The sequence below is a fragment of the Schistocerca nitens genome, chromosome 1 (assembly GCF_023898315.1).
Source record: "Schistocerca nitens isolate TAMUIC-IGC-003100 chromosome 1, iqSchNite1.1, whole genome shotgun sequence".
Taxonomy (NCBI): Eukaryota; Metazoa; Arthropoda; class Insecta; order Orthoptera; family Acrididae; genus Schistocerca; species Schistocerca nitens.
In genome coordinates, this window is record NC_064614.1 from 437,963,092 (window position 1) to 437,983,208 (window position 20,117).

Here is a 20,117-nt window from a genome sequence, read left to right on the forward strand (position 1 = left end):
TCTACTACTTTTAGAGTCTCAGTCCCTAATCTCATTACCAGATTTCATTCAGCTTAATTCCATTATCCTTGTTTCACTTTTTGATGTTCATCTTATCATCTCTTTTCAAGATATTATCCTTTCTGTTCAACTACTCTTCCAAGACCTTTGCCATATTTGATAGAATTACAATTTATTTCTTCTTCATGAACATTAATTCCTTGTACGTTACTGCTTCCCTTTCTTGTTCTGATCTGAAGATTGTCACCACTGACTGAAATCTATGATCTGATTACAAAGTTTTCTGTGATCATAGAGAGGAATAATACAAACAAAATCTACATTTCTTGGATCAGTAACAATTATGGAAAGGATAGATCACTATTCACTGTAAGGATGACACTTTGAGTTGCAGATAGGCACAATGCAAAGACTGTTACGCACTAAGATTTTGGTCGAAGACTTCTTCAGAAAAGGAAAGAAAATGCACATTCACACAAGCAGGCACACCTCATGCACCCATGACCACTATCTCTGACCACTCTGACCAGACTGCGATCTATCCTTTTCATAAATGTTGACATTCCAATTTGGACTCTCCATTGTTTCCTGGATCACTGTTTTTTATTTGCAACTATACTGGACCTTGTGATGTAAACTTATACTACTGTAATTGGTGTTGGCTCTGTATATATCTTGGCTATGATAATGTGTTCACTATACTGTTAACACCAGATTACCTGTAGTCCTGTTTTCTGATTCATTATTAGGCCTGCTCCTACATTACCTTGCATGTTAATAACACTGTGCTTACCTGACCAGAAGTCCTGTCTTCCTGGAACCACACTTCACCAATTCCCACAATATCTGACTTCAGCCTATTCATCTCTTTTATAAATATTCTGTTTTTTTACTCAGTCAAGAGATCTATTATTCCACTCTCTGACCCACAGAATACCTGTCTTGTTTCTCATAATGACAACATCCTTTTGAGTAACACGTGCCCCGAGTTACAAATGGAGAACATTTTAACTGCTGAAATACTCCATTTGTCCGAAAAGTTCCAGGACAGGTTATTTTTTTAAAAAACCATAGAAGACTTTTCTTACCAACTAATGGTTCTAGCTCCTATTGCAGTAGTCTCCTTGGCTATCTACACACAGTTTTCAATGCTTCTGGAGATCTTGGAAGCAAGCAGGGAAATTTTATAACTGTGATGCTTGTAAGCTCATTTGTACAGCCCACTGGATTTCTGCAATATCTTGATGAAGCTTTCCTTTCAGTCACCTTTACACTTGCAGAAACAAGAAAAAATTGCAAGGTGAGAGATTGGGTGAATATGGCAGATGTGGGAATTGCAATAATAGAATGTCTGGTCAGATACTTGGTGACAGATAAAGCAATATGAGGTCTTGCATTGTCATGCAGTAAGAACCAGTTCAGAGAATGTCACAAATCAGGGTGGCCACATCAAATTGCTTGTCATAAATGTTTCAAGACTTTGATGTAAAGAGTTTTGTTCACTGTTTGACATGTAGGAGTATACTCATGGTAAACTGATCCTTTACTATCAAACAATGCAGTCAACATTTTCTTTGTTCTTTCAAGTTATTGTTTGACTTTTTTCAAGGCTGGTGATCCAGAACTCCAACATTCAGTACTTTGTGAAATTGATAGTACCAACTTTCACCACCAGCAATAATGTTTGACAAAAATCTGGGATCACATCTGGCTCCATCCAGCAGTTCAGCAGAAGTTCTTCATCTTTCCTCTTTCTGTTTGTTACTTTGTGAGGGACGAGCTTTGTATTAAGTTTCTGTTCCCATAAATCTTATGACATACATCACAATTCAGATTAAATTCTTCTGATATCACATGTACAGTTACATGATGGTCTCCTTGCAATAACTGCCTTACTTGCTCCATGTTTGCATTGGTAGGTGCTGTCGACGGGCCACCACCTCTAGGATCCTCTTGCACTGAAACTCTGCCTTCATGAAATTTATTGTGCCATTCAAAGCCATGACTCCCTGAAAGTGCATTGCCTGCATGGGCTTGTTTAATCATTGTCCATGATCCACTAGTGGTTTTCCAGAGATTAACACAGAACTTAATGTTCACTCTTTGCTCACAGTCAGCATCCCTTGTGTCACTGCAACTAAAGTGCCGGGAACCCAAACAGTGTTTTGCTCAGCACAATCGTGATGCCTAGTGAGTTTGCATGTAGATCAGGATTCACACATACCAGGTAACATAAAAACAATGTTTGTTCCTTTTTAGTATTGCAAATTCAGAAATTTAAAAAAATCTATCCTGGAACTTTTATGACAAAGTGAGTATGTTACCATTGTGGATGCCATCACCATTAAGCCACACAACAGAATTGCAGATCTTCGAAGCATGTAAGAGCAGTAGTTTCCATTTTCTTTCAGCTGTTCACAATACCAACATAGCAAGGTCATTTTTGCTAATGTTACAAGGCCAAATCAGTCAGTCATCCACATTGGTGCCTCTGGAAGTGCTGAAAGGCTGCTGCCTCTCCTCAGGAACCATGTGTTTGTCTGTCCTCTCCATCAATACCCCTTCAGTGTGGTTGCACCTACAGTATGGCTGCCAGTAATTTAGAAATACTCAAAACACACCCACCTAGTTTGAGACATATTTTTTCTACAAGCTACATTTCTGAATTTTGATCTTCACCTGTCTGGTGTTTCTTTAATAGCTTGTTAATGTCAAGTGCATGAAAATTTTAAGGCAACTGTAGTGTATATTTCTGTCTTCAGTTTGCTTCTGTAACAATGTACAATGACCTTTATCGCTTCACGTCTGTCTTACTCTGTAATTTAAATGATTACCTGATGCTGAAGTAATCTGTAGATTTTGCAGTTATGGTTAAAATATACAAAATTATTGTATGAGGCAGTGTGTGTTATCAATTTTATTTTTATAATTTGAACATTTAATGAGTCCATTATAGTCCTTCGATGACTTGAAAGTCATACATAAGGAAATACAAGGGCCATTACAAAGTTTCTAAACCTGGTATCATGTTAAGTGTTTTGTTCAAACAGACAAACTGGGGTGACTTTTATTTTGGATGATATGTAATCAGTGGAGGTTCATAAAAAGTTTGTGATGACCTATAAGAAGTTTGTGCTTTCATTTGCAAAAGATAAGAAATGGATGTGAGAATGGATGTGGGTATACTTCCCTCAAAAATGATCCATGCTGAAGACATCTTAAGCCTGATATTTCAAAGAAGTGTGTACCATGATATTGGATATTAACATTTAAATGTGTATGAAGTTCAAATGGTTCAAATGGCTCTGAGCACCATGGGACTCAACTGCTGAGGTCATTAGTCCCCTGTGTATGAAGTAGCTAATGCCATGTACATATCAAATTAAGCATCCCCCTTCTCACCCAGTATTATCCTGGCCTCGAATACATCAACAGATTACTCCGCCAGGGATATGACTTTCTCAAGTCAAGACCTGAAATGAGATCTTCTCTTGATAATATTCTTCCCACACCACCCAAAGTTGCCTTTCATCGCCCCCCTAACCTCCATAACATCCTTGCCAAACCCTACAATATTCCCAGACCACCTTCTCTACCCAAAGGTTCCTACCCCAGTAACCGACCCCACTGCAAAACCTGCCCCATGCATCCCCCCACAACCACCTACTCCAGCCCGGCTACTAGTAAAACATACACAATTCAAGGCAGGGCCACATGTGAAACAACACATGTAATTTATCAGCTGACATGCCTACACTGCGCAGCCTTTTACATCGGTACGACGACAACTAAACTGGCTGAGCGCATGAACGGGCACAGATGAACTGTCCGCCTAGGAGATGTTCAATACCCAGTAGCAGAGCATGTCGTCCAGCATAATTCTAGGGACCTAGGAACCTGCTACAACGTATGTGCCATTTGGCTTCTCCCACCCAACACCAGTCCCTTGGAACTGCGGAGATGGGAACTTGCACTCCAACACATCCTTTCATCCCGCCATCCCCCTGGATTGAACCTACGTTAACCAACCTCACTCCCATTTACTCTTCAGTCTTCTCCTTTTTCCCTCTCCTCTTTAGCCATTCACGCATCTTTTCATCCTACATAGTTGTGTTTATCTTAATACTATATACCTCTTTACTTCTGTATGCATCCTCTTTGGTTTGAAGCTGGCACAGTACTTACAGTAGAATATCTTTGGCTTCCCTCTGACAGCCATACGTCCATCCTTGCCACCCTCTCTGTTTAACTTTTCCTGTTGCTTCATAACCTGGGTTGTGAGTAACTGAATCCACTTTCCCTTCTTCCCTTTTTTCCCATCTCTCCTCCCTGATGAAGGAACAAAGTTCTGAAAGTTAGGAATGTAAATTTTCTGTTCTGTTTTATGTAACGATCAGCTGTACTGAGCTGAGGTAAGTACTGGCCAGCCCCTCTATCTCTGTGTCAGTATTTGTTTCACATCTTTATATGAGATTTTCCATTAATCGTTTAGATCACCTATATGGTCCACATTCTTCATTGTTTTGTCCCTTTTGTTAGCTATTACTTACATCTGTCATCTAAACACTTTCTCTTCTTCAGTGTTTTATATTATCGTCACCAACTGTGCTAGTTTCATTTCCCTCCCTCCAATTATCTTCTTCTGTTTACAGTCCACTTCTCTTTATTTATTTATTGATTTATTTATTTAACATTCCATAGTTTTAACGTTCGTTATTCGCTGTTTTCCAGCCAACAATCACTGCCAACAATCTTTTCCACACCTATCAGTATCATCCAATTGCGTCGATTTCGTGTTGCTGGCGATCCTTTTGTGCCATTGGCTATCTTTCTCTGCCACAGGCATTTTTTGGGGTCATTTTTACGCCACCCACGATCTTTTCTGCGCCACCCGCGATCTTTTTACGCCACTCGCGATCTTTTTTTGCGCCACCCGCGATCCTTTTTGCGCAACTCGCGATCTTTTTTGAGCAACTTGTGTTCGTTTCCCCTGATCTGGACATACTTACTTGGTCTGGTCAACCTTTATCTGTACTTTTCTTATTTAGTGGTCTTCCTTTGGTATTGAACATTACCAACAGATTTTATTTTCTTTCTCGTCCTTCCCTCCTTGTTTTATTCCTTCTTATTATTACTGTTTTGACTTTAGTTATTTAATTTCCCTACCCACTATGTACCCTAATCCTATACCACATTATTAACATTCATTCCGGAAACATGCATTCACTCTAGCCAAACTGCAATCCCACATTCTTTTCCTCCGGTCCTGATTAACCTTTGGAATTACCCCTCAAGGACTTACCTTAAAAGTTCCCATCTCTGGGTGCAATCCCTCCTTCCACCAGTCTCTCCTGGACTTCCAGAACCTTCAGCCCTTGCCCAACTTGTCCTGAATCTCTACACTACTTCGTGTAACCACCACTCCCAACAGCTCCTATCTCTCTTCAAAGTCCTCCACCTCTCAAACACCTGCTTGGAGAACACACTCAGGAACATCATCCTAGAAGCCAGCTGAAAAAAACTATCCACAGTGCTAGTGCAACACCTAAGAAGTGGGGTCCCTTTCCCTATCCCCCACAAACACCAACCACAGCAGCACCTTCAACAAACCCCCCTCATAGCCAACAAACCTAGCCTAGCCACCCTACTCAATCTCCCAATCCCAGCACATACCCCACTCAGACCAAATCTCAACTATAACCACAGTCAAATGCCACATATCACCAGTCCCAATTCAGTTCTAAACCTCTCATCCAGATCCCTCTCTCCTCCAGAGACATCTGTTCTATCAAAAGGCTTAACCTTTAGCCCCACACCTAAATTCAACCACACTGCTCTGGTTAAAGATCTCCTCTCATTCACCCGGAACCTCCACTGGAAATATCACTTCACCACCCAAACACAGCCCTCAAATACTAAACCCAGTGTTGAACCCTGTCTAGAACAGTTCCGACCGCCTTACCAAAGGGATCCTCCTCCCCTCCCCCAAAACCATCCCTTGCAGACATTTCAGGAATTCCTCACATCCAGTGTTGCCTCCCAGTCCTTCTCGAAGAACATCCCAAAACCCCCAACATCACCCCAGCTGAATCCCGTGCCATTAAGGAGCTGAAAACAGACTGCTCCATTGTCATCCTCCCAGCGGATAAAGGCTCCTCAACTGTGGTACTTGACCGTGTGGAGTATGTGGCAGAAGAACTGCATCAACTCTCCGATACCTCAACCTACAAAGCTGTTACCCAGGATCCCATTCCCTCCATCCAGACTGAGCTGCAGAAAATCCTAGAAATCCAAGGTCCCTCACAAGGCATCACAATGGCTTCCATAGACCTACTCACTCCACCTGAGCCACGTACCCCTACCTTCTACCTATTACCCAAAATCCACAAAGAGAACCATCATGGCCGTCCAATTGTGGCAGGCTTCAAAGCCCCAAAAAAAATGTATCTCAGCTCTAGTAGACCAACACCTCCAACCTATCACCTGCAGACTCCCATCCTACATCAAATACACAAACCACTTCCTAGAATGCCTCAAATCCATTCCCACTCCCCTCCCACCTGAAACCTTTCTTGTCACCATAGATGCTACATCCCTTTACACAAACATCCCACATACCCATGGTCTCTCTGCCCTTGAACACTACCTCTCCCAACACCCACACGAAGATCTTCCAAAAACTTCCTTATCACACTTACCAACTTCATCCTCACCCATAATTACTTCACTTTTGAAGGCCAGACCTACAAACAAATCAGGGGAACAGCCATGGGAACCAGGATGGCTCCGTCCTATGCCAACCTCTTCATGGGCCGCATGGAGGAGGCTTTCCTGAAGACCCAACAGCTGCTTCCCCTGGCCTGGTCTGGAGACATTGTAAAGAAACACTCCTTAATTTCCTCCATCACCTAAACTCCTTTTCGAATCTGAATTTCACCTGGTCCTTCTCCAAAACCCAAGCCACCTTCCTGGATGTTGACCTTCATCTTGTTGAAGCTCACATCCACACCTCTGTCCACATCAAACCCACAAAGAACAACAGTACCTTCACTTTGATAGCTGCCATCCATTCCACATCAAATGCTCCCTTCGCTACAGCCTAGGTATTCGTGGCAAACGTATCTGCTCCAGTGACGAATCCCTCAACAACTACACCAATAACCTGACCAGTGCTTTCCTCTCCAGCAACTATCGTGCAGACCTTGTCCACAAACAGATCTCCCGAGCAATACATTCCTCCCCATCCAACAACAATGTTCCTACCCCCAGACCACACAGAAGCATCCCCCTTGTCACCCAGTATTATCCTGGCCTCGAATACATCAACAAATTACTCCACCAGGGATATGACTTTCTCAAGTCAAGCCCTGAAATGAGATCATCCCTTGACAATATTCTCCCCACACCACCCAGAGTTGCCTTTCATCACCCCCCCCCCCCCCCCAACCTCTGTAACACCCTTGTCAAACTCTACAATATTCCCAGACCACCTTCTCTACCCAAAGGTTCCTACCCCAGTAACCAACCCCACTGCAAAACCTGCCCCATGCATCCCCCCACAACCACCTACTCCAGCCCGGCTACTAGTAAAACATACACAATTCAAGGCAGGGCCACATGTGAAACAACACGTTATTTATCAGCTGACATGTCTGCACGGCACAGCCTTTTACATCGGTATGATGACAACTAAACTGGCTGAGCGCATGTACGGGCTCAGACGAACTGTCCGCCTAGGAGATGTTTAATACCCAGTAGCTGAGCATGCTGTCCAGCATAATTCTAGGGACCTAGGAACCTGCTACAATGTACATGCCATTTGGCTTCTCCCACCCAACACCAGTCCCTCGGAACTGCGGAGATGGGAACTTGCACTCCAACACATCCTTTCATCCTGCCATCCCCCTGGACTGAACCTACGTTAACCAACCTCACTCCCATTTGCTCTTCAGTCTTCTCCTTTTTCCCTCTCCTCTTTAGCCATTCACGCATCTTTTCATCCTACATAGTTGTGTTTACCTTAATACTATATACCTCTTTACTTCTGTATGCATCCTCTTTGGTTTGAAGCTGGCACAGTACTTACAGTAGAATATCTTTGGCTTCCCTCTGACAGCCATACGTCCATCCTTGCCACCCTCTCTGTTTAACTTTTCCTGTTGCTTCATAACCTGGGTTGTGAATAACTGAATCCACTTTCCCTTCATCCCTTTTTTCCCATCTCTCCTCCCTGATGAAGGAACAAAGTTCTGAAAGTTAGGAATGTAAATTTTCTGTTCTGTTTTGTGTAACTATCGGCTGTACTGAGCTGAGGTAAGTACTGGCCAGCCCCTCTATCTCTTTGTTAGTATTTGTTTCACATATTTATATGAAATTTTCCATTAATCATCTAAATTAAATAATATTACATGAAGAACTGATTATGAGAAAGATGGTTCCCATGCAGGCCAATATCAAAAATAAAAATGAAACTTTCTACAATGTTTCTAATACCTAAAAGAAATAAAGCTGATTTTCTGCATTGATTTGTTACTGTGGATAAGACAGGGAGCTATTATTTCACCCCAGAAAGGGAACAATTGTTAAATTAATGAGTGGAAGGCAGAAGATTCAAGCAAAGTTTGTTTCATCAGGAAATGTTTTGGAAACAAAAAGTGTGGCTGTTGATCTTATTTCTTATAATTATTTTATACCTACTACAGATGTTTTGATATTTTTGTTTGCCTAATTATCAACCACGTACAGAGAAAAGATTACTCAACTTCAGTGCTTACAAAAATATAACTGGTGCAAATACTGGTGATCAACAACATTTTCATAATAATTTTTGTGAAGAAAGGCAAAATAGTGATGCATGAATTCTTGAGCATATATTTTCCACAAATTTTCTGCAATGAATTCCAAATCTTTTCATGGCATCTTACAAAACAGGTGTGTGATACGTGGTGATCAGCTATGTATTTATTTGGTGAATATGCTAAACTTAGTGGCTTCCACAGTGCCATTGGAGAGCAATAGATTTTGTGACAAAGTTGTGTTTTATGTCAAACCTTTCATTAAATATCTGCCCATATAAATGTAAACACAACACAAACATTTATTATGCTCAAACATTTATGTAGATACAGTAAAACACTCTTTTTACACTTTTCAGCTTAGGAAACACAATGGGCAGTAGATTTTGGTCTATTGTTCCCTGTTTATGAAGACTGTCAACTTTAGTGGTTTAACTGATACTGTGTTACAAGTTTTATTTACCATAATTTTATAACAAATGTCAAAAATAAGTCTTAGATTAGAATAGCTAGATCTTTCTAATGTCGTTTCATAGAAGATTTTGGTATGCGAGTTTTATTTACACCAGATCACAATAAAGAAGGAAATGTGCATTTGTCTGTGTGAGCACAATCACACAATTATCACAAAGACAGTGGCTGAGTGCTGACAAACACAAGTGTGTGGTTTTCCCTCTTAGTTCCGATCATGTCCAATGGTGTAAATAAAACATGGAAGCAAAAGTCTTTTGTGAAACCATATTAAAAAGATATTCAGGTTCTAATGTGAGATTTATTATTGATAATTGTTATAAAATTATGCTAAATAAAACTTGCACCACATCACTGGTTAAAAAACTAATGTTTTAATATGATAACAGACAACTTCAAACCACACAGAAAACATGTACAACCAAAATCTGGTCACCTCAAAGGTGAAAGTCTAAAGGTGTGTAATATGGTATTTGCTCAAGAAAGACTGTGACGCCATAATTTTATATGTGCTAACACTCACATTTTCCTTACAAAGTTCAATTATTAAATATGATCACCAGTTTATCTTCTATGAAAAACTATCAGCACTTAGAACCAAATCAGCACTCACATTTACCTATCACCAGTTCGGTGACAAAGTTCATTATTCTATTTTAGGCACAAAATACAGTTCACATTTATATGAAAATGTCACAGCTCATGCTTATCATTACCCTGTAGTAATTTGTCAGAGAAACATTCATTACTGTAGTTCAGTTAAGTCAGTCCACAATGAGAGTCACCATGTGACACAATAGCTCATTGTCATGATAATGGTATCATACATCTACCTGTTAATTACAACACAGTTCAGTTAAAATGTTCATTCATCTGTTATACAGAAACCACTCGAAAGTCGAAAATTCCTGGCAGAATAAAACTGTCTGCTGGACTGAGATTTGAACTCAGGACCTTTGCCTTTTGTGGGCAAATGCTCTACCAACTGAACTACTCAAGCATGACTCATGACCATCCTCACAGCCTTACTTCCACTATACCTTGTCTCTTATCTGCCAGAATTCACAGACATTCTCCTGTGAAACTTGTGGCACTAGCACTCCTGGAAGAAATGATGTTATGGTGACATGGCTTAGCCACAGCCTGTGGAGTGTTTCCACAATGAAATCTGCATTTTTCAGCATGAAAAATTAATTACTGCCTCTTTGATGGTTCTTAAATGTTAATAGTTCTTTACTTAATAGTATCAGACAATCAGTAATGTTCATGATGTAGCAAGGTGGGTTGTTTGATCTGTTACCTCTTTCTACTCCCATAAATAAATAAATTTGTTTGCTAATTTTCTTCTTATTTTTGATACATTAACATGTTGGCATGTAATATTTACATGAAAATCTGAAGATCTTATTTAGAATTAATTTCACTTGAATTTATTGTGTAGTTTCTGTTCTGTTTACATTGATGTGATTAATTTTCATTAGGGCATTTGAAATTTGAAAATATAATTATTTGATGTTATTACTACAATTTGTAACATGAAATATACTTTGGGCTAGTGAATATATGTGAGAAAGGTGACTCACACCAACAGAAAGTCTGGCAGTCACATTTTCCTGTAAAGTATTTTGAATCATCTGAAATTAATTAACATACAAAATAATTAACATCAAAGTTCCAGACTATTATAATTTTCCACAGCAGATTTCATTATAACTATTGTTAGATTCTGAACTTTGATTTATAGTTTTGTTACTTTAATTGCTCTGTACAAAGTGACATATAGCACTGGCTAACAAACTCACTGATGAATAATTTCAGGTGATGTACACTAAATTGCGATATGGCACTTATACATGTAAACCAGAGATCCACATACTGGAACAATAATAATGTCCATGTTTTTGTTTCTAAATTTCTAACCAACAGCATTTTATATGAGCCAAAATTAAATTAGTTCTGATGGTTCATTCAAAACAGTAAAATCCAGCCTAACTGATTTTTAAAGCATAACGTAGTTTACAAAAGAACAATTTATTCTGATACCAGTCTCTAAGTTGTTGGATGTTACCCAAAATTGGTAGTTCACAGTTTCAAAGCTCACAAAAAAGATCTATGTCAGGTGTGCTCCAAGTGTTGACTAACACCATTACTATGCACATTCTGTATGTGATAATATGTGCATTAGCATCTGTGAAACTCAATAACACTAATGATTAATAACTTTTGAGCATTTCCAAAATAAAATTTTCACTCTGCATTGGAGTGTGCACTGATATGAAACTTCCTGGCACGTTTCAATTGTATGCTGAACCAAGACTCGAACTCGGGACATTTGCCTTTTGTGGGCAAGTGCTCTACCATCTAAGCTGCCCAGCCACGACTCAGAACCTGTCCTCACGGCTCTACTTCCACCTGTACCTTGTCTCCTACCTTCCAAATTTCACAGAAGTTCTGCTGCAAAATTTGTGGGACTAGCACTCCTATCAGAAAGGAAAGGATATTGTGGAGGGATGGCTTAACCACAGCCTGGGGCATATTTTCAGAATGAAATTTTTCATGCTGCAGAGTAAAAGTCACTAGCTGCATTACACTGCCAAACTGAAAGTGTGTGTTCAAAAAGTCTCCTCACCAGATTAATTTTCTTTGGTACTCTGCTGACAGTGTTGTGAACAGTATAGATAACTGTTAGCTCTTTAGGAGTAGCTGGCCTCAGACTGTTGTTAGCCCTACCCTTCTGACTGTCGCATGTACAGACTGAAGTCTCCTCAAATGCAGCTCACCACGGTGCTTGTCTCAACAGCATGGCACACTGCAGTGGCTCAGCACGTGTCCCTGTACCCTGGGCATTGGCGATGTGATGTCTCCAAATGACTCAAAAAGGAACACACGCTGAGGCTGAGCCTCTAAAAAAGGGCATACAGGGCAAACTGCACACTGTAGCAGCATGCCATAAGATACAAGCTGATCAGCAACTCATATTACTCTAAATGTTTTTTTTTTTTAATTTTTGGCCCAGCCATTGTCAGATATTGCAACAGAAGTAGAATAAAACAATGGAATAATGCAAGCCATGCTTTACAAAAACAAGTTAAAGGGCAGTCTTACCAACTACAACAGAGTCATACAGACAACTCCAACCCAAAAATTTGAACTTATGTCTGCAAGTTGAAGGTACAACTGCATGCATGGCATCATCAAGTGAAACAGTAAAGGGAAACTGCTACTAAATGCCACTAGTGGAAAGCATGGAACAGTATTACTGTGTATAGTCATTTACATAAAAACTGATGCCAATATGCTTAAAAACATTCAAGTACCATATGTCACACAGAGGCCAATTGTAAATTAAAATATACAATTTCAAAGAACCTTTTGCCATCAGTAGGACCAGGTCCCAACAGAATTTGTTGTTAATAGTGAAAGTTTCAGAAACAAAGTTAATGTAATCCCCTAATCCTATTTAGTGCTACACTTGCAGTCTTCCTACATTTACAAAATGCAAACTGAAGTCATCAATATCATGTAAGTATAGCACATAACAGGAAGACTTGCTTAATTAAAAAAACTAAAATGTATAAAAACACCAATTAAAGGTCAATTTGGCAGTTTCTTATGGTGTTATAACCATGAATATTTCAAAAGGGATGCCAGTGTGGTGGGCACTCACAGGCTGAGTACCCAAAGCTGTAATACCTGCTTTCACCTTAGGTATACTACAGCAAGATCTGCAAATGAGTGTGACACTGTTAAATCAGTTACTTGTGAAATATTAAAAAGTTACTGCTAAATTTGTTCTGTTCATTCAATAATGATTGTGAGAATTTGTTTCCATATGCTGTAAGCTGGATTATTGCCAATATGTTTGAAGTGTATTCCTTTTGAATCCTGTGCAGAATTTACATACCCTTGAATAGGTGACCTAGTTCACATGCCTGTTTTGACAAATGGTTTCTGAGTACACTGCTGCTCACACTGCAGTTCTCCCTGAAACAAAATGCCAGTTTCCTGTCAATCTAGCCAACACCAATCTTATTACAACCAAATCTATTGTTTACATTCCCGAACTGTCACATTTATCAGAAACAGTGACACAATCTACTTAAAACCTACACTGGCCTTAGCCTTCCTAAAATTCTAATCAGTTATTTCAGATTTGACATGTTTTGATATTTTGCTCTCTCATAATGTTTTCCTTTTGTAAGCTATGTGTTCACATCATTTATCTGCACAATTGCATTGAGATCACTTTTGTCTACATCTTCTTCAAATTATATCATCAGCCTAACATTTATTGTTAACTTGAAAAATTTTCCGATATACTCCCTTGGGAGTTACAAGTTAAAGGGCAGTCTTTCCTGAGCCCTATCATAAATCCGTTTTGGGTTACTGGCACTCATCCTTTTGGATCTTGTATTTTGACAATACTATCTTTTTATAATAAAATGACATCATCTTGGAACATGCCTTCCTTGTGGCTATTGATGGCCTTCAGTAGCTAGCCATTGAATGTTCATTATCTTGCTATGATCTGGCTTTATAAAAAGTTTTTAAATAATGGACACAACACAGCTTTGGTTAATCTGACTGGTTTTCAGATTATTTTCACTCATGACAGCATTCTGAATGTTTATCACAGGTAGACATTTGCAATCTACTATGAAACATTCTGGTAGTGGCAGTATTTTTACAGTGCACTTTCACAAGCAATCTCTGGCTGATGAGTACCATAAATTACTTTTGATTACATAGTTATCATAATATCATGCTCTCATACTGAGTGCTAGTAGTGGACTCTGATGTAGAGATGTGATTTGGGTGGTGGTTAGGGGCAGACTCCTTAACATAGATTTTATAATGATTATCTACAAGTGTAGACTGCTGACTTATTTGTCTGGCAGTGGTATATACAGGGTGCACATGAAATGATGGAACAAAATGAGAGAGCCGTTCATAACAAGCATATTTCACGTAGCAATCCATGTCCACATCCCTTAGTGTATGGTGCAGACTCAGTCTGGCTTCAGCTGCCAGAGACTGTTGTCACATGTGTGTGAGTTGCATTTGCATGAGTGTGTGTGTGTGTTTGTCTGTCATTTATTTTTGACAAAGGCCTTGTTGGCCAAGAGCTTATTTTGTGAAGGTCTTTTTGTTGTGCCTATTTGCAACTCAGCATATCTGCTATGTGGTGAGTAGCAACTATCCTTTTCAAGATATTGTTACATTCCATCCTGGATTTTCCATTGTTTAATGAAATATTGCATACATAAGACTTAAATATTTTCCATAGATATGGTATGGTAACTACCAGTATATTTTAACAAACAAATGGAATTATTTAAGGAGCAGACTGGTAGCAAATGGAGTAAATGCACCTTGTTACCTTTCAGTCTACCCTGATGAGTCAAAACATTATGATCATAGCCCACCTGGAGACTGAATGCCACCTGGTGGAGCTGCAAGTGCATCATGCAGTAAGGAAAATATATGAGGGCACTAGAGACAAGTGGGGAATCACTCTAACAATGATATATTCTGCAAATGGAGAAATTCACTGATATAAACAATGTTGACAAAGGGCAGACTGATATGGCTTAGCACATGGAAATGAGCATCTCAGAGTCAGAAAACCTGGTCGTCATTTCCCATGCTACCATGCTGAGAGTCTATGGAGAGTGGTTGAAAGATGGTGCAGCCAGATATGTGCGACAAGGTGTTGGATACCTATGTCCCATCACAGAAAGTGAAGATCAGAGGCCTCCCATTCTAAAAGCAAGATTGGCAGTTATCTGTGCCAGGTGTTTCAACTCAGCACAATGCTAGTGCAAGTACACTCCACAGCAGATGACACTTACATGTTCTCATGTCGACCTAATACTTTCATCAGTTTGTTCGAAGTGGATACAGGATCATTCAGGACTGGATCTTGGATCAATTGAAGAATGTTGCCTGGTTGGATGAATCATGTTTCTCATGACACCAGATGACTGGGTCCAGATATGACATTATCAAGGCTTATAGCTGCTCACAACATGTGCTGTACCATGGACACAGGCCAATTGGTACAGTATTATGCTATGGAGGATATTCATCTGAGCTTCCATGGGTCCTGTGACAGGAATCAAAGACACTTAACAGCTGTGAACTATGTGAACATTATAACAGACCATCTGCTTCCCTTCATGCTTGATGTTGTCCCAAATGGTGATGGTGCCTTCCAGCAAGATAAATGTCCATTTAAAAGGCCAGAATTATGCTACATTAGTTTGAGGAGCATGATAGTGAACTCATATTGATATCTTTACCACCAGATTTGCCTGATCTGAATCTGATAGAACACATGTGGGACACTATCTGGAACTATTTGCATCCACAAACCACTGATTTGTAATTTGTGGGAATTTCATAATCTTTACATAGACATCTAGCACCACATATCTCCAAAAACCTATCAAGGATGTGTTGAATATATGCCACTTGGAATTGCTGCTGCATTGAATTCCACAATAAAATTCCAGAACAAATAAAAACTGCTCCAGATCCAATATTTAAAAATAAACTAAAGGCATTTCTGACAAAGCACTGTTTTTATTCAGTAAAAGAATTCCTGGAAATGAAAAATTAAAAAGTTCCTTTGTAAAATACTGTGATTAGAGTAAAACATTCTGTAGGCAAAATAATAACCTAATTTCTACTATACACAACTATGTTTTAGTTTCACTTCCCAAAATTTTTCAACTCGCTTTTGAATGTACAAGTACACATTCTATTAGTATTAAAACTTAATTGTCTGTGAAATCTCAATGTTAATTTCATGTTTAATGTAGTTTTTAAATGACATTGTCCTTCTGTTGTGTTTCCAGTTGACATTTTCACTATTCTGTAATCTCAGTGATTATTTGTGTAAATTTAAATTAGCACTACATTACCTACATGTTTCTTAGTTCCCCATGTAAATTGTTTGTATTCTCTGTATGTGAAGTTACTATATTCATCAATGAACAATTTTGTGTACATTTTTTAAATGGCAGTCCATTGCCTATTTTTTTTTCTTTTCTCCAAACTACATATTTGTTAAGAAAAATGACTTGTCCTATATCATGTGTACTTTGTACAATATGTGATCCACAGGATAAATAAATAAATACAATACAATACAATACAGATTCTAGAGTAGACAGTCATACTGTTTTGGCTGATCAGTGTATGTACCACCAGTAACAAGGAGCTTTTTTTTCCAAATGTCAGCTTAAGCTGCTACAAATAATTCTCAAGATTGTGTACTAAAATTTCAGCAACTGTATGATTTGAATCACATTCCACTCTGTGACTTTGTGCAGGATAATGACCGAAGAACGCAAGACCATTAAGGAGCTTTTTCTGAGTGAATATTTTAACGCACCATCTATAATAATAAAAAAATTTGAAGAACTGTTGATTGGAGCAGTTACTCATTCTAGTAGGAAAGAGGATGAAAATTTCGACAGAGAGGTAATTTATAAACATTTATTAGGCTTTTCTTTCATCAAAAATGAAATTGGAGCCTGAATCTATTTTCCTTAAGTATGATACAGCATTTAAGAACAAAGAAAGAAACTTTAAAATGAAATAAGAATCACTATAAACTGCTCTCACTACTACATATAAATGACAGATTGTTATGTCAAATCTACTATTAAATTTTAACTTATTTATATTCATAGCTTGTTCTTTCCTTGACCTAGAGCCTCGATCTATTTGCATACTGAATTCATGAAGGGTGTTGCTTCTTCAGTTTCCTATTTTTTGCTTGGTGATGATTTCCCAAGCACAAATTATAACATTTCTGTCACCTCTTTTTTATACCAGCTACTGTTGTTGGTTACTAATTACTATCTGCATAGAGGTATTTTTTAGATATAGAATTAAACTACACAGGTAAAATTTAAAATCCAGGGAGTGTAATGAAATGTTGCTAAAGCAGAGAAAAAAGCAAAAGTTTTTGAAACAATAAAATGGAAAAGTAACTTTAGTTGCAAACAGTAGTCCACCAAACCTGTTCAGAGAGTACCTTTATATACCTAGCTTCTCACAAGGGCAACATGGTTTCCAGTCTTTTACAAGGAACACTCCTAGCAGGAAGGTGTGCTGTAATACTCACTCAACAAAAAGAACTTAAGATAACTCAAAGTGAGATTCAGCTAAGAAAAGAGTGCCTATAAATAATAGGACACTGAACATGTTCTTGATTTTTTGAAAATGTGTCACTTTCTTATATATATAAAGACTTGGGATGTGTAGCAGGTAGAAAAAGTCCATCAAATACCTGAGGAATGACACACTATTTGTGGCAACAGCTGCACCACATTATGGCAACAGCTGCACCACATTACACTGAACTGATACAGAAAGCAAAAGCGCTTGGCAAATATCCAGTTGTGACTGAATAACATGAAACCCTGAAACCGAGCAAGGATATTGTCATGCAAAGACCTCATGCATACTGATGTTCAAGAACTGGAGGAAGGGTTTGAAGATGACTCACCAGAAGTCATGAATATCATGAAGCAGCTAAATGATGTATTAGAGAAAGCCACTGCAATTGTTCTGACCTGCACTTTGTAAGTGAGCCTTTGTGATTCCACATTAATTTTATTTTGTATTCTTATGTGGTGACAAATTGGGTACAACTGTATCCAGTTTCTTATCTATCAGGACAAAATTACTAATACTTTGTGACCAGTTAGCCTTAATGTTATTTATATCATTTGATAATATTGTTTAAATATGACAAGGGTAGCCAAAACATTTATACTGGCTATGAAAAGCACTGGTCTGCAAGTTCGGCTCCTTCACACAAAATCAGATGCTACATGGGCCATCTGTGTACTTTAGGCGTGTGATCTCAGCTATGAAGCACATCGAAACTTTTACCTCTCTGTTTATCCAATGAAGGGGATCAACTGCTAATTCCAAAGCAACTGGTGGATATAGAAGCTTGATCATATATTTCACCCACTATTTCAAAACCAATGGCTTCAACTTAGCACTGTCTACCTTCAGTGTTATTTTGACACTATGATTACATCTGAAAGTCCATCTACCACAGGAAAAGAGATGTTTGTGACTAACCTTGTTAAAACCTCTGAAATAAATATTGCAGCTAATCTCTTATGGTCACTACATTCTGAAAGAACTGATTTAATTGATTGATTTTGATAGTTACTTTGAATTACTAATCAGTTCTCTTTACATGGTTTGCACCTAAAATTCAAGATGGAAGCAAGCAGCATTGTTTCTGATGCCATACTTAGGCAGCGATTTTACTTCAGTAATTATTGGAAATCATTTACTAGATTGTTAACATTCACTCAGCAAATTTTTATGTCAGCAAATGGGAAAATAAAGGTGACCAATGCTTATATTGTTGTTTTCATCAGTCTGAAGCCTGGTTTGATGCTGCTCTCCATGCTAGTGTATACTGTGCAGACTTCTTCCTCTCTGAATAACTGCTGCAGCCTGTATCCTTTCAAACCTGCTTGCCGTATTCATCTGTTCATCTCCCTCTATAGTTTATTCCCACATGTCACTCCAATGCTAAATTGGTGATCCCTTGATGTCTCAGAATGTGTCCTATCAACTGATCTGTTCTTTTAGTCGAGTTATGTTACAGATTTCCTTTCTTCCCAATTCTATGCAGCACCTCCTCATTGGCTAACATGATCTACCCATCTAATTCTCATTTTTCTTCTGTAGGACTACGTTTCAAAAGGGTCTGTTCTCTTACTATCTGAACTGTTTATTGTTCATTCTCACTTCCATACTAGGCTACACTCCAGACAAATACCTGCAGAAAATACTTCCTAACACTTAAAATCTATGCTTGATGTTAACAAATTTCTCTTCTTCAGGAACAATTTTCTTGCCATTGCCAATAAACATTTTATATAATATTAAAAAAAAAAGGACAAAGGCTGTGTAGTCAATCATTAAATCTGAGTTCGGTGTTAAATACTGTAACCAAAAGATTTCAAAAATTGACATTAATGGAAACACTATTGTAAGTCCAACTCAAATACCAGAGTGTTTTAATGAATTCTTTATAAAAATAGCAAAGGGTGATGTAATTGTAACAGATTATTACAACAAAGCCATGATACTGTCACCTTCTTGTAGGATCAGTACCTATACCTTTCTTGTGGGTTGAACTTATGAGAGCACTTCCTGTTTCCATTATAGTAGGTACACCCCTTATAAAACATCCCTATTTTTTTGGCCACAGGTCATCCTATCTCCACATACTTATGCCTGCCCTTTATAATTAGAGATTTCTGGTTACACCCTCCTTATCGTTTCTGAGTAGGCCTCACAGTTCATTACCCTAGTATACATTTGTATGTACAACATAATTAAGTATTTTGTGTTAAAGATATAAATCTATCTTAAGCTTCACATTTATTCTTTAATACATCATTTATTCTCCAGAGTCCTCCTCTACTTATCAACTTCTATACTTTCAATTGATACTATGTCATGCCGGCCGCTGTGGCAGAGCAGTTCTAGGCGCTTCAGTCTGGAACCGCGCGACCGTAACGGTTGCAGGTTCGAATCCTGCCTCGGGCATGGATGTGTGTGATGCCCTTAGCTTAGTTAGGTTTAAGTAGTTCTAAGTTCTAGGGGACTGATGACCTCAGATGTTAAGTCCCATAGTGCTCAGAGCCATTTTTTGATACTATGTCAACATATAATATTCATGTCCCACTATCCTTCAATTCATTAGAGTATTTATTATACTGACATTTCTTATTGATCATCATGATTAACGTTCTCTCTTGCTTTCATTTTTTCTCTTTTTTCATGCCTCTTTCTTGGTTT

The 20,117-nt window shown here is 38.5% G+C and overlaps 1 protein-coding gene across 1 annotated transcript in view; it reads left to right on the forward strand.

The window, feature by feature from the left end:
* Window positions 1-20,117, forward strand: part of LOC126252957 (peroxidase-like) — an 88,982-nt gene that overhangs the window by 59,949 nt on the left and 8,916 nt on the right. Inside the window, exon 5 of the mRNA XM_049954007.1 lies at window positions 16,604-16,754. Within this exon, the coding sequence (XP_049809964.1) occupies window positions 16,604-16,754 (151 nt within the window). The remainder of the gene's footprint in view (window positions 1-16,603; window positions 16,755-20,117) is intronic.